The 14,391-nt window shown below is 53.9% G+C and overlaps 5 protein-coding genes across 5 annotated transcripts; 1 reads left to right on the plus strand and 4 right to left on the minus strand.

Moving 5' to 3' along the window:
* Window positions 1–669: 669 nt before the first annotated feature.
* Window positions 670–3,969, minus strand: SNOG_14339 (hypothetical protein; the record flags this gene model as incomplete). Its single annotated transcript, XM_001804479.1, has 5 exons — window positions 670–1,174; window positions 1,385–1,986; window positions 2,504–2,659; window positions 2,707–2,940; window positions 2,968–3,969. The coding sequence occupies 5 exons, from the start codon at window positions 3,967–3,969 to the stop codon at window positions 670–672; spliced, it is 2,499 nt and encodes an 832-aa protein (XP_001804531.1).
* A 1,251-nt stretch (window positions 3,970–5,220) lies between these two features.
* On the minus strand, window positions 5,221–8,168 carry SNOG_14341 (hypothetical protein; the record flags this gene model as incomplete). Its single annotated transcript, XM_001804480.1, has 4 exons — window positions 5,221–5,593; window positions 5,644–6,037; window positions 6,074–6,163; window positions 6,544–8,168. 4 exons carry the CDS (start codon window positions 8,166–8,168, stop codon window positions 5,243–5,245), a joined length of 2,460 nt encoding a protein of 819 aa, XP_001804532.1. The 3' UTR covers window positions 5,221–5,242.
* A 192-nt stretch (window positions 8,169–8,360) lies between these two features.
* SNOG_14342 (hypothetical protein) lies at window positions 8,361–9,664 on the minus strand. The gene is made up of 4 exons (XM_001804481.1): window positions 9,528–9,664; window positions 9,404–9,476; window positions 8,640–9,348; window positions 8,361–8,572 (listed from the first exon to the last, which is right to left on the minus strand). The coding sequence occupies exons 1-4, from the start codon at window positions 9,644–9,646 to the stop codon at window positions 8,430–8,432; spliced, it is 1,044 nt and encodes a 347-aa protein (XP_001804533.1). The 5' UTR covers window positions 9,647–9,664; the 3' UTR covers window positions 8,361–8,429.
* Window positions 9,665–10,455: 791 nt separating this feature from the next.
* On the minus strand, window positions 10,456–13,917 carry SNOG_14343 (hypothetical protein; the record flags this gene model as incomplete). Its single annotated transcript, XM_001804482.1, has 4 exons — window positions 10,456–11,372; window positions 11,514–11,582; window positions 11,633–13,677; window positions 13,741–13,917. The coding sequence occupies 4 exons, from the start codon at window positions 13,915–13,917 to the stop codon at window positions 10,667–10,669; spliced, it is 2,997 nt and encodes a 998-aa protein (XP_001804534.1). The 3' UTR covers window positions 10,456–10,666.
* Window positions 13,918–13,951: 34 nt separating this feature from the next.
* SNOG_14344 (hypothetical protein) lies at window positions 13,952–14,311 on the plus strand (the record flags this gene model as incomplete). Its single annotated transcript, XM_001804483.1, has 2 exons — window positions 13,952–14,223; window positions 14,275–14,311. 2 exons carry the CDS (start codon window positions 13,952–13,954, stop codon window positions 14,309–14,311), a joined length of 309 nt encoding a protein of 102 aa, XP_001804535.1.
* Between the last annotated feature and the right edge of the window lie 80 nt (window positions 14,312–14,391).

Genomic DNA, 14,391 nt, shown 5'->3' on the forward strand with positions numbered 1-14,391 from the left:
TTTAGCTTAGTGCTGCCTTTTATTGAGGGTTTCGAGGTATTTGAATATTTTTTTAAAAGTCTGACATGGACCGTTATTAAGTGAACGATGCTGATGCCGTTGCTCAGCTCCATCGCTCTGACCCTGGAAGATGTTCAGGATATGCTCTTATTTCCTTGGCAGCGTGACAGTGATCACACCTCCAGACTGCGACAAGGCGGCATGACGTGACACCAAGCACAATGGAATCAAGTGAAAGACTTTTGGATGTGTCACCTGTGAGAAGAATAGGCAGCAATGAAGCTGCACCCCAGGACTCACTACTTCCAGCTTGGGGGGTGGGTCGCTCCAAGGTCTGAGACGCTGCGTTCTCTTTTTGAATTTCTTTTTGGCCAGATGTTGAACTGTGGTGAGATGGGCACTTGCAGTCGATTGATTCCAACATCTAGTATGATTCTATCTGGATAATAAGTAGGGCGGACGCGAGAGGCAGCGTATCTCCTATGTCCCAGAGCGAAACAAGTATCTTTTATGCTCAGGATACCTATCGCCTAGTTCCCTCCTCACCTCAGCAAGACAATTTTCCTTGCGATACTTGCTCATATCAGGCCAGCCATGTTTGCGATAAATGGATCGCAAAGACGCCATGAAATCTTCTGGAATAGGAATCTCGAGCTGCTCTGGTTCAGTCTAGACGTCGATAACGTCATGTGCGTTCATGAGGATGAAGTTCAGTTGGCGATATTGGTTCTTGAGCATCTCGAAAAAGTAGCGGACGGGCCAGCATGGACCCCATTGGATTTCGTCTTCTTCTGAACCCTCTTCATCGTCGTCGCTGTCTTCGTTTTCGCTTTCAACATCACCAGCATTGCCATCGTCGTCTTCTTCTTTGCCACTGGCTCCGTCTCCCTCTTCATCCCCAGCCTCAGTCGCTGCAAGCGCATCGCCCTCGAGCGGATACATGAAATACCCATCCTTCGGCACCGCAGTCTCCCTGACTCGTGCTGGGCAATTCATGTAATAGGCGACTCCACACTTCGTGTCCAGCAAGATAACGTCTGGGTCTTCGTTGCCCATGAAATACCCGCCATGAACGAGGCCAACACAGTGTGGCGGAATCCTGCCGTCGAATTCTTCCTCCATGCCTTCGGATGAGACGAGAAGGTTATCCGGATGCTCGTCTCCAGCTTGTAGTCTGTTCAGGCAGTACGGTCAGTCAACGAACCTAACACCAGGTAGGCATTTGGGATGATTTGAGTATGATTGATTAGATTGAAGCTAGAATAAAAAAATCGTCTGGAGGACTCGACGCTGGAAATTAAGCTTTGTGCATGTTTTAATTAAATGTGTAGTTTTTCATCTTCTGAACTGTCCAAGTACCCATTCCTTTCTCCCCATCCAAAACATCAACACGGCGACTACAAGTCCCTTACTACCAATATCAATCTTAGCTTTTGGAGAAGCACTATCCGTGACCGATGCAGAAGTCGACGCGGAAGCCGGCACAGAAACCTCAGACTTGACTTCCTCCTTCGCATCCTTTCCCGACTCAGCTTTTCCTTCACCCTCACAGTCCGCAAAAGCCTCCGTCGCATCAAGCCAGACCTCACCGCTGGGAACATCCATCTTCGCACTCTCCCACGTATCGGGACATTCCTCCTTCAAATCCGCAAACGCAGAGCTATGCGCTGCCCACCAGGATGAAGCGACGCTGGTATACGAGCGGAACTCTGCTACATCCGAGCTAGGCACGGCCGTCGAGAGTGCGCACCAGCTTTCCTTCGCGACCGAAGGACACGCAATCGATGGCTTATCTTCGCACTCTTCATAGATTTTTTGTCGGAATGCTCGTAGTAAGTGTTGAGAAGCTGGCCAGTTGGCATGGGTGGCTTCAGATAGTCGGAGACGTTCTTGGTTGCGCATTGCCATGAATCGGCCGTTGTCGCTGGTGTGTAGATTGTGATTGAAGTCGCCGGTCTGGCCGTGGATGCAGTTGTAGTCGTTCCGCTGGATGCTTGTATGGGAGTAATGGATTGAGCTACGACTGCGGTAGTAAAAGTGAAATGGAAGATCTGAATACGCATCTTGAAGGCCCAGTATACGCAGGCTGCGGTGAAAAGTTGAGAGGAGTGAAGGACGTCGGATAGAGTTGTAGTGACGATGCACTATTCTCAGGTCCCAGCGTCGTCCATTTACCAGACACTTGGTACCAGCATCGCATGATACCACATCTGAGCAAAGGCGGTCAAGTACCGGTAGTCGAGCCCAGAAGAAGCGCGATTTTCAACTCGATTGTTCCGAAAGGAGACTTCGTCCGCGGCTAACGCGCCAAGGAGGCACAGTAACGTGTGCATCAGAGTGCAAGTGAGTCGTGCTCTATGCCACGAGACGAAAACCCGGCGTCTAATGCAATTTTGACGTCGGACCATATCTTGTGCGTCCGATGGCTCATCTACTCACAAAATCTGTTTCTCGTTCGGCGGGTACCAAACTCGTGTTGGCGCTGTATCGTGATGCCACATACGTTGTGGGTTCGGTGCCTGCCTGTGGTGGAGGACTTTTTGTGCTCTGCGATGAGCAGATTGTGCTGGTGCCAGGCTCTGTACATATGCTGTATCAGATTCGCAACCCAGCTCTGTGGCTGCTGCGACTCCGAGCAAGAAGCCTCTGGCCAGCCGAACTGTATTCTTGATGTCATTCACTGCATCATGTCGCTTCAACTCACACCATCCGCCCATTGAAAAGACTCGCATCACTATCCTTCGCCCTGCTATTCTCACCCCCATAGACCGCATGCGCCGGCCTCGTAATCGCCGTACTCCCACTCCCCCAACTCTCATGACTCGGCTTGCGCGCCTGTTCAGAACCAACCGTCGTCTCATGCTGGACATGTATTTTCGGCACCGACGTCCTCTTCTCCTTGTTGAACGGGAAGAGAAACTTTCCTTTCGGCGGCGAAGCCTGTGACGATGAAATACTAGTATGCACCGGCCGTTGAAACGGATCCTCCAGCGCCACGCACTCGATGAATTCGTCGCCGCGGACGTCAGAATGTGAGCGTTTGCGGCTGACGCTTCCTCTATGCGGGGAGCGGCCGATGGAGGAGCGGTGCACGCCGTTGCCCGCGGAGCTGAATTTGCGCGCGACGATGTCGTCGAGCACAGATTTGAAGTCGTCGAGGAAGATGGTGTCGGAGGCGCATTTGAAAACGAGGGCGAAGCGCCAGTACGGGTTTATGCCGCTGCTGGCGGTGAGTTTGGCGGCGCTGACGACGACGTCGGTGAGGAGGAAGGCGATGGAGAGGAGCATGCAGAGCAACATGATGCCGAAGCGCGTGTTGATGCGCATCAGGGCCCAGAGTTTGAAGCCATAGGTCTTCTTGATGGAGTTGACGAGCTTCCATGTTGTGAAGATCCACCAGGGGTCGCGGAGGAGTGCTTCCCATGGACGGGTGCGAATGTTTGCGTCGGAGCCTAGGTTGTTGAAGTATGCGAAGTTCGACCAGGCTTCGGCGATCCAGAAGGGCTGGACGCAGATGAGCGAGATGATGAAGAAGCGAGACCCCCATCGAGGGAGGAACGGCCTGATCTTCAACCAGGATACAACGTTGTGAAGGACGTATGATATGAAGAGAAGAGTTGCGGTTGCCGAAAGATACCATCCATACGCTGGGTCCCTTACAAAGATGAACGTTCCGTGTCCGATAGCGAGAACAAGCTGTGCGTTGTTAGTGTATGAAGGTGATTGTAGATCTGCTTCATGTACTTCAAGAAGAATGAGCTTATGAAGCCATATGCCCGGTCGATAGTTGCAAAACACTATCAAGATCAGAATGACGAGGCTCCCAACATTATAGCCTTGCGCCCAAGCTTCCAGAAACCCTCCTTCCGTACTCAAACTGGCTCTCGTAGGCGGCGAAGTCCGTGTCGTTGCAGGTTCCGGTAAGCGCTTCTCAAGAATGAGTCTAGTCATGTCGTTGAAGGGAGCCATGGCTCCATACTCTGACGTGCGTGGCGTCAAAATCGAGTTGTGATGTTTTCAGTAGTGTGTCTGTACTGTTTTCGCAATTTCAAGACACTCGCGTGCATGTACCACAACAGTGTCGCGGACCCAACATGAACGTCGAAACGGAGTGCAATATCCTGGGGTATCCAGGGCTTACATATCTCGCCCGCTGCAACAGCCACAACACGGAGGACATCCCTACCTAGCTTTAGACGGCGAACCAAGCCCCCCGCGGAAAGGCGGTCGGTCGGGGCAAAGCGAGGCTGTCATACGGAAATGCTGACCGCAGTGAAGATCGCATTTGCCCTATCGCCTAGCTACCAACAAGACCGCTAGACCACATACAAGTGCTGCGGGAAGTCGGAATGCTTACACTCATTTGATAAGAGCCGCCACGCTGTTGTCCACTGTATCGATCATGTGCGCCACGTCGACTGCGCAAACGAGCAAATGGCATCCAGCGCATGCGGCGTTGACAGTTGGTGATCGACGGCGTGGCGTGGGCTAGTGACGAGAAGACGGCTTGCCTGAGGAACGTTGGCTACACACCGGAAGACGCCCCTCTCCGGCAACGCAGAGTAACGGGCCTTTGATTGTTTCGCCGTCGCGTATTGCGGTGGCAGCGGTGAGATGTCGCTGGTCAGCACTTGGCGACCCCCGGTGAAAGGCTGGGGAAGCAGGACAAAGACGCCCTGCCGAGATATGATGTAAGCCGTGACTGCGCAAAGGCGCACCCGATGGGACGGTTACATCTTGTTGCACTTCGAGGGACGGACTGCGGAGGACGTTCAGGCGATCAAAACGTCGGGGTTCCCCACATTCGAAAGCTGGGGCGCGCTATGCCGCTTGCGGACCGTCCAACAGGACCTCCGATGCGGAAGAGGCATAGCGATTTAGAGGGCAGTTTCAGACCTCATGAGAAGGTTGCTGATGTTGCCTGGTGTGTTTCTGGAGCCCAGTGTGAGAAAGGTTGCCCTCAATTTAGTCCTTCTGGTGACATTCACCGATCACTGCAACTCGGTGTCACGTTCGATGTTCGACTCCGTATAAGCATTCACACTAGTGTATTATTGTCTTGCAAACGGACGGCAAATAGACTCATGGTCGAAAAGTCAAACTGCAGCGCCAATCAAGTTCAACGCAATCATGCCCAAAACATCTGCTCAGCCTTCACTCTTTGATACCAAACCGCCCAGTATCGTAACCGTCTCACATGGTGTGCAATACAACATGAAATTGGACATGGATAGTGCATTTTCTACTGATCTTGCAACACCTTCTTCGCCCCCTCACTAATCCTCTTAATCTCCGTGTGCCCCTTCTTCACCACCTCCTCCATCCTCTTCTTCGCCTTCTGCAAATCATCCGGGAGCACATCGCGATTCACCTCGAACTTCCTCAGCCGCTTGTTGTGATCCTGGCGCGCGACCTGAATCATCTTATCCGCCTTCTCCGCCGCCTTGACCGCCGCGTCGACTGCCGCCTGGCGCGACTCGCCTGTCGGCGGGGGCAGCGGGACTTGGATTGTCAGCGGGTTGGAAGCGTCGGGCGCGAGGGGCGTGAGGGAGTGAGGGGAGGAGGCGATGGCGGTGGTTATGGGCTTGATGTGCTGGGGGATAGTCAGTAACTGCCTTCAGATAGGGAAGAGGATTGGCGTACGTCTTCCTCCCCACAAACAACATTAATCATGCGTCCCCTGGGTACAACCTGCGCGATATCGCCCAGCTTCACCGTCTCCTTGCCATGTCCCGCCGTGCCCAGCTGGACTTTCAGGCTCTCGACGACTTCGGGATTGAGCTTGCCGCCGCCACGTAGTTGGCTCAGCTCATGTGTGAGTTTCTCAATCGCTTTGAGGATCTGCGCTTCGAGGTTGGAGACGTCGTAGGCTTCGTCGGTGGCTGTGGGTTGGCCGGGGTTGGTGACGGGCGGGGAGGAGTCGGTTTGCGCGTGGGATTTGTTGGCTTTGCCGGCTTTCTTGTGGAGGGTGGAGCTTATGGAGAAGCATCGCGTGGCGTGGGAGAGGCATTGCGGTGGTGGGGTGCGGCGGAGTGTGCTGGAGAAGTGGTGTGAGCAGAGCTTCCAGTCTCACAAAGAACACTTGTAGCCTACATATTGCAATACGAGGACCCAATTGGTCTTGAAGAGGCAAAAAGAGAGCTTCTCGAGGTCAATCGCACGGCTGCACGTGGAATTGCTACTGCGGACATGATTTCTGATGTTGCTCGAGCTTGGTACTGGCAGCTCCGACATTTAGAGCTTCACGCGCACAGGCCAATGTGGAGCACCACATCAGACGTCATTCGGTGCTATTCTGGACTCTTCTTGACAATGCCTTCTCACAGCCCAGAACCCTTGATCTACAATTTACAACAGCAAGGCGGTCTTCTGTAAGAACATCTCGTCGACCGGACAGGCGCAGCGACTTATTGCGTTGTTGTACTTTTAGCACAACAGCCCAACTCCAACCTGACCTTACTTTTATTGCTCACATATACTCTATCCATCCCATCGTCCCTCCTACCGCCATATCGAGCCATCTCTCACTCTACTAACACATACCCAAAGAACTCCCCACTCTCCACATTCCAACAATCCTTTCCCAACTCTCTCCCCCCCTCCTCCACCGCTCTCAAATACCCCTCGAAGCTACAATATGTCCTCATCGTCTCGTCCTTCATCGCAACAACGCACCACTCCAGCCCCTCCCACACATCCATACCCCCCGCAAAATCTTGCACGGCGCGCCTGACACTAATCTTAACCTCCTCGCTCACCTTGCTGTCCAAAATCTCGCGCACCTTTTGTTTAACCCGCGCGACAGTGTCTGGCGTGATGAGGAACGTGGTATCCACATCTTCCTGCCCGATAACTATGCTCCGCCCCATCGTTGGCCAGTCGGTCGTGTCGCCAGACACTTGGTATGCGATTGTGGACATGTCTGCGGGAATGTCGATGTGCAGGTCTGAGAAGTAGTCCTCGTCGTCGCGCAGCCAGCGTATGTCTTCGCACTTCCACAATGGGGCTTCGTTGATGATGCCGCCAAAAGCCGCGTCGTTCCCGTTTGAGAGAAGCAGGTAGGACTTGTAGTCTGCGGGGAGGGACGTGTTGAGACGTTTCTCGGTGGCTGAGATGGAAGACTCGGGGGCTGGGGGGTGGAGGATTGTGGAAGGAATGGGCTGGTCCATTTCTTCGTGCAATTCGATGGAGTCTGGGTGCGTGCGGGTATTTGTGCTGATAGCTTCGAGAATCTCCTTGATTGGTCGTGTGGGAGGTGGCTGTTTTCCCTTGTCCATGCGTTCAGTCACAGCAGCCTCGAGCTGCGATGCAAAGCAGTCGATTTTCGATTTGTTCAGCCTCAGCAACCTCAGGAGTGCTCCATTCTTGAGTAACTGCCATGCTCGTCGTGATTGCATCAGAGCTTCTATCTGACCATGTCCATTCAAGTCTTTCGCAATCATACTCAAGATATATTCTTCGCTGGGCATGTCATCATCATCATCATCCTGCTCGCCCATCTCTCGTAGCTTGATCCTCAATTCCAGAGCACTCACCAGCGCCGTCGAAGGGTTCACTCGATTCGCGTCATTCCCTTCTTCCCTCTGATATCCCTCCTCACCACGCACCGCTCCAATCAATTTCCGCATACTGTTTCTTACCTCCTCCGCCGAGCGTTCAACATTCACATCATGCGGACTCGGCGGCACCTTCTCCCCGCACAAATACGGCAGCTCAGGATACCACCAACAAGATGCGTAACTCCGGTACTGTTCATCTACATACTTCTCAACATCTGCGTCTATGATGGGACTGTCGTCGACCTCTAATCTGCGCCTCTTCCCCGTCTCCTCACCGATCTTCTCTTTCGCGGTGCGTGCTCTACCCTCTTCCATATCCCTTCTCACGCGCTTCAACTCGCCCTCGGGCCATTGCCCAATCACGTCCCAGAGGATGTAAAGAGGCCGGAGTCGAGCTCGATAAGGGTGGTACCAATCGTATACATTGAGCTTGCCGACGAGGCGTAACGCCGTGTCGGTGTAGCCTAGGATAGCGAGTTGAGTTGCGAAGACTACGGTTCGGTCGTAGAGAGTTTCGTTGTCGCACTGTAGAACATCGTCGCGGTTGAATAGCGACTTGTCTGATGCGGAGGTGGAACGGGTGACAATTTGGCCGTTTTCAGCTGGCATCTCTGTGCGAAGAATTGGGATGATAGGATGTAGGTAACTGCATTGAATTTAAAAGGAGGACTCAACATGATAAGCCGTACTGTTGCCTTGTCGTAGCGTGGTATGGTGCTGAGCGTCGTGCTATGACGTCATTGCTCTTGAAGTCCTTCATAGTAACATTCGAAGCACTCGAGATCAATCGGGAGTAGTTTAGAATCATGGCGAATTGCTCTTTAATCGTATTCTGTTGCGCAGCCTATGGTATATCATGTTCTATTCCACCTATTTTTGGTACTTCTTATGCGAATCAATGACCTTCTGAACCTCTCCTTCCGAGCCCATGAAGATGCCCGATCGGTCGTGAATGTGCTCGGGAACAACCTCCAACATGCGCTCCATCTTGCTGTTGACAGCCAGGCCGCCAGCTACACACAAATTAGCATGCCATTCTAACACTCGGATTCCTAACCCTTGGATGATCGGGAGACTTACCATTCTCAAAAACCATAGCCATGGGCGCACACTCGTACAGGATACGCAGCTTACCCTTGGGACTCTTCTTATCCGCCGGATACGCAAAGATGCCTCCATATAGTAATGTGCGGTACGCGTCCGCCACCATGGACCCAATATAACGTGCCGAGTATGGTTTCCCACCCTCTCCAGGATTCTTCAAGCTCTCGCACCAATCCTTGACCGGATCCGTCCAATACATGCTGTTCCCCTCATTGACACTGTAAATTGCCCTCGACTTGGGCACGCGCATGTCCGGATGCGTGAGAATGAACTCGCCAAACGCATTATCAAGCGTGAACCCATTCACACTGCCGCCCTTCATCGTGATAACCAACTGCGCACTAGCGCCATACATGGTGAATCCAGACGCCACCATCTCCGTGCCCGGCTTGAGCATCTCTTCCTTGGTGCCCTGCGCGCCCTCGGGCAGCTTGTAGATGGCGAAGATGGTGCCAACAGACACACCGGCATCGAGGTTCGAACTGCCGTCGATGGGATCGCACGCGACGGCGTAGCGCGCGCCGGGGAATTCGTCGAAGAGGATGCATTCTTCTTGTTCTTCCGAGACGAGCAGGCGCACGCGGCCCGAGGAGCGCATGGCGCTGATGAAGAGCTCGTCGCCGATTACGTCGAGTTTCTTTTGGTCGTCGCCTGTGGTGTTGGAGGTGCCTTGGAGACCGGTGAGCTGGGAGCGGGGTCAGTTGGGGGTTTGAAAGGACTTGGGGGGCGGGAGGGGGTACGTTGATGAGGGTTGCTCGTCGAATGTAGTAGGCAATGCTCTTGAATGCGAATTGGAGGGCGTGGCAGAGTAATCTGTTCGTCATCAGTCACTTCTTTCTTGCAGTCCCTCTGATCTAAGCGTACGTGAAGTCTCCCGTGGCTTCCTTGTGCTTCGTCTGCTCTTCGGTCAAGAACCGCGTGAGCGTGATGATGTCTGTGTTGACCGCCTCTCCTTGCCTCTCGCCATTGCCGTTATTCGCCATGATGTCTGCTTGCTTCTCGAACTGCTGGTCTGCGTTGTCAAGTAAGAAGAAGCGGGATGCGTCAATGTAGAAGGTCGACAGACACAAAGGCACATGCACAGATTTACTATGAAGTCAGTCTGGGTCCCAAAGGTGGGTAGTATCGGAGCACCGGGACCCTATTGCTCCAACCTTCCCCTCGGCAATGGCCATCGTCACGAGCTGCACCCAAACAAACCACACACGCATACCCTACCCTACTTCGACCAACTACCGCCATTTCCTCGGCACAAATACGCGCAGCCTAGCAGTCTAGACCAGGTCCTACACGCTTGAATTATCCCGGAAGCTTCGTCAGGCGCTCAGCGACGCGCTTTGTTGCGGGAAACGCGATGATGCAAGTTGCGGATAAGAATTGTGGAGGGGTTTTGCGGGGCTGCGAGCGTACTGATGTTGGCCCGACATCTTCCGGCCCGCGGATTTACGTAGCATCACGCTTGGAACGCCAAACATCATGTTGCTCTCAACTTCTCTCTGAAGTACAGGAAATGATGATTGTACTGTTACTGGCACAATGGCTTTAGTAATTAGAGTTAGCGTTGCAGCATGTCTTCAAAACTTCATGTCTCTGCGGCACTTTCAAGTCGAAAAGCTGTCTCCTGCCTGCTCGTACCGGAGCTACATATCGCGCATCGTGATACTCCGGAAATGTCAAAGACGGCGCCGATGCTTGCAGCGATCCAGGAGAAACATCGACAGTTCGGGCTGAATGTCACCGAGCCATACACGCCCAATCTTCAGGGATAAACAGCTCACGTATACATAGGATGAACGAGAAAAGAGTATTTCTATACTACAGACGCTATACATACACTCCTGGCCATGCAAATGTACAGCAAAAGATTCCTATCCAGTGTGTTCCCTTGTGTCCCGACCGCGAAGAATGATGAAGGGCAAGACAAGACAAGACAAGACAAGACATGCAAATAATGGAACACGGGAATCTCGTAATATTTCAGACGCAGCTTCAACAACTCAAGTCTACTCGCCCTTCAACTTGTCCTGCTTGACGGAAAACGCCATCTCGAGCAGGTCCTTTTCTTCTTTCTTGTGCGAGTTCTTGAGACCGGTGGCGACGGATGCGCTGGGGTTGCGTCCGGCGTACATGACGTGCCTCCTGTTGTGGTGCTCGGTCTGGTTCAAGAGAGTCTCGATTCTGGGCTGGGTGAAGCTCCACGCACCGGCGTTGAGAGGCTCTTCTTGACACCAGATGATGTTCTGCGCGTTGGGGTATGAGTCGAGATTCTCCTTGAGTTGCTGCCATGGGAAGGGGTTGAGTTGCTCAATGCGGGTGATGGCGACGTCCTTCAGTCCGCGAGTCTCGCGCTCCTTGACAAGTGCTGCGTAGACTTGACCTGTGCAGAGAATGACACGGTTGATCTCCTCGTGCGAACCGATCTCGCCGCTCGAATGGGCAGGGTCCTCAATGATCCACTGGAAGTGAGATTCACCGGTGAACTCCTCAATGTTGGACCGGGCCAGAGGGTGTCGCAAGAGTGACTTGGAGAAGAAGAGGATAAGAGGCTTGCGGAATTGACGGTTCATCTGGCGACGCAGCAAGTGGAAGTAGTTGGATGGCTTGGTGCAGTACGCGATCTGGATGTTGCAGTCCTGGTGCTGGCGATCAAGCTTGTCAGGGGATGGGAAGACGCGGGGGTCTTCATTGACAAGTTGCAAGTAGCGCTCCATGCGTGCTGACGAGTGCTCGGGTCCTTGACCGTCGTAACCGTGCGGTAAGCTCATAACGAGTCCAGAGCGCTGGAGCCACTTGACTTCACCTGAAGCGACGAATTGATCGATGATGACTTGAGCAGTGTTTGCAAAGTCACCAAACTGGGCCTCCCACATAACAAGAGCGTTGGGTGATGACAGAGAGTATCCGTACTCGAAACCGAGCCTACATGGTTGTTAGCTATACTCCTAGTAGATGCAAATTGATAAACGTACACTCCGTATTCACTCAACGACGAGTTTGAGATGACAAACGTCGCCTGGTCCTCGCTGACATTTTGCAAGGGCGTGTATGTCTTCTCGGTTTCTTGGTCGTGAAGAACAGCATGACGCTGGGAGAAGGTTCCACGCTCCACGTCCTGTCCAGACACACGGACGTGATGGCCCTCCTGGCAGAGAGTACCGAATGCCAATGCCTCGGCGGTTGCCATGTCGATGTTCTTGCCTTCGGTGACAGTCTTAGTACGTCCGGCCAAAATACGCTTAAGGTTGCGGTGAACTGTGAAGTCTTCTGGCGCACTTCCAATCTTTTCAGCAATGTGCTCTAGTTTTGATGCCTCAACTGCGGTGGGAAGATGGGGAAGGACCTCAGTTGCGAGCTCCTTGGGCGACTTGAAACCATTCCATGCAGATGTGAGCCACTCCTTGGCGGTCGGTTGGTAGTCCTTGCTGCGGTTGAAACTCTCATCAAGCATACCCCAGACCCATGCCTTGTGCTCATCAATGTCCTCCTTGGTGAAAGTCTTCTCTTCTAGCAGCTTGTTGGTGTAGATGTCCAAGGTTGGCTTTTGCTCCGCAATCTTCTTGTACATGAGTGGCTGAGTGAAGAAAGGTTGGTCAGTCTCGTTGTGGCCAGACTTTCGGTAGCAAACCATATCGATAACCACATCCTTCTTGAATTCGGCGCGGAAGTCAGCTGCAAGCTGGCAAACAAAGTTGAGAGCCTCAACGTCGTCACCGTTCACGTGGAACACAGGGGCATCAATGGCCTTGGCAATATCCGAGCAGTATGGTGTGGAACGAGAGAAACGGGGGTCCGTAGTGAAACCGATTTGGTTGTTCACGATGATGTGGATGGTTCCTCCGGTGTGGTAGCTGGGGAGAGAATGGAAGCCCATGGTTTCGTAGACGATACCCTGACCAGCAAAGGCTGCGTCACCGTGGAGAAGAATTCCCATGGCGCTGCGGGCCTCCTTCTCATCGTTGTTGTAGTGAAGAATGGCGCGGGTCTTTCCTAGGACGACCGGGTCCTCGGCTTCGAGATGGGAAGGGTTGGCGACCAAAGAGAGCTGCACGCGCTTGCCAGAGGGCGTAGGGCGCTCGAAGTTCATGCCGAGATGGTATTTGACGTCACCGGAGCCCTCGTCGTTGGGCTCGGCAGTTCCGGCAAACTCGCTGAAGATGGACTCGTTGGGCTTTCGGACGACGTTGGAGAGCACGTTGAGACGACCACGATGCGGCATACCAATCACAATGTCCTTGACGCCATAGTCGACGCTGCGGTCGATGAGTGCCTTCATTCCAGGAATCAGAGATTCTCCGCCCTCGAGACCGAAACGCTTGTCGTTGGGGTACTTGGTCGCCAAGAAAGCCTCAAAGTTGGTGCCCCAGATCAGACGGTCGAGGATGCGGCGCTTCTCGTCAACAGAGTATTTGAAAGGCTGAGGAATTTCCAAGCGCTCACGCAGCCAGTCGCACTGTTGGCGGTCGGGGATGTGGATGTACTCGACACCGTACGAGCCGCAGTAGAGGCGCTCGCAGGCTGCGATGATGTCCCTGAGGGGCATCTTCTTGCGCTGCTCGGTCTTGAAGCGAGGCAGGATACCCGGTCCCAGCTCAATCTCCTGGTCGAGGTCCTTTTCGGTGAAGTTGTAGTGGGAGAGCTCAAGCTCGCGCGGCTTGCTGTATCCGAACTGCTGTGCCTCGATGCGGATGCCCAGCGGGTCGATGCGGGCCTTGTGGTGTCCGCGGGCCTGGTATGCGCGCACGAGCAGCTGCACCTTCAGATGGTTCATGATGTCGGAGCCCTCGGCAGAGGACATACCCATGCCGGGCTTGAAGTCGGGCCCGATGCCGCCATGGGGCGCAATGAGCGTGGGCGGCGGCTGGAAGGCCTGGGAGACGGGCATGTCGCCCGACTCCATGTTGCGGAAGTAGACCTGCCACGAGACGTGCACGCTCTCGGGGTCGCGCTTCCACAGCATGTACATCTCGTCGACATAGTTGGCCGTGTTGCCCTGCAGGAACGAGTCGTTGGCGTCCTATGCGGTCATTGTTAGCTCTGGCACCGAAAACTTCGAACCCCGGGTTCTGGGGCCACGCACAACGCCCTTGTTGGTGTCCTCGGCCGCAATGGCATAAGTCCGTCGCTGCGAGAGCGCAAGCGGGCGGCGACATGTCTGGATGGCTGTCCGCGATGGCGAGGCGGACAGCGTCGGGAGGCTGGCTCGCGGCGAGCTCTGGAGCTTCCGGGCGCACTGGCGCAGAGTGTTGCGCAGCATTATGTGAAGCTGTTAGGAGGAAGCCGAGGAGAGGATGGCGGTCATCCAAGCGGATGGTGTTGAACAGCAGAAGCTTCTGGGCGAGCAGTCTGCAGCAGATGAATCTGAAGAGGACAAGCACTCGAGCATGCTGCGAAGGCCACGCCCACTGTTTCGGCTAGCGTCGCCGCGACTACGGGGAGCTTTTGGCGAGAGGCACTCTGACTCGACAAATGCCTCACATGTCATAGTTGGGTATCTCAGTGCGACGGTGCTTGCTCGCTTTGTTTGCATGTCTATATCGTCTGCACTTGGGTTACGTCTCTCGTAAGCTGTGAGTGCACACCTAGGGATACCGTGCCCAACTGACGGTGGCAGCCTTCACCAGCCACCAGACCAAGACCAAGTTGCGTGAAGACTGCTCGCCAATAGTAGCGCAGCCCTTATGTAACAAGACGCAAGGCCTCAAGACGGCTGCTGTGACGTCGCGGCCAA

Source organism: Parastagonospora nodorum (genome assembly GCF_000146915.1).
Source record: "Parastagonospora nodorum SN15 chromosome Unknown scaffold_31, whole genome shotgun sequence".
Lineage (NCBI taxonomy): Eukaryota > Fungi > Ascomycota > Dothideomycetes > Pleosporales > Phaeosphaeriaceae > Parastagonospora > Parastagonospora nodorum.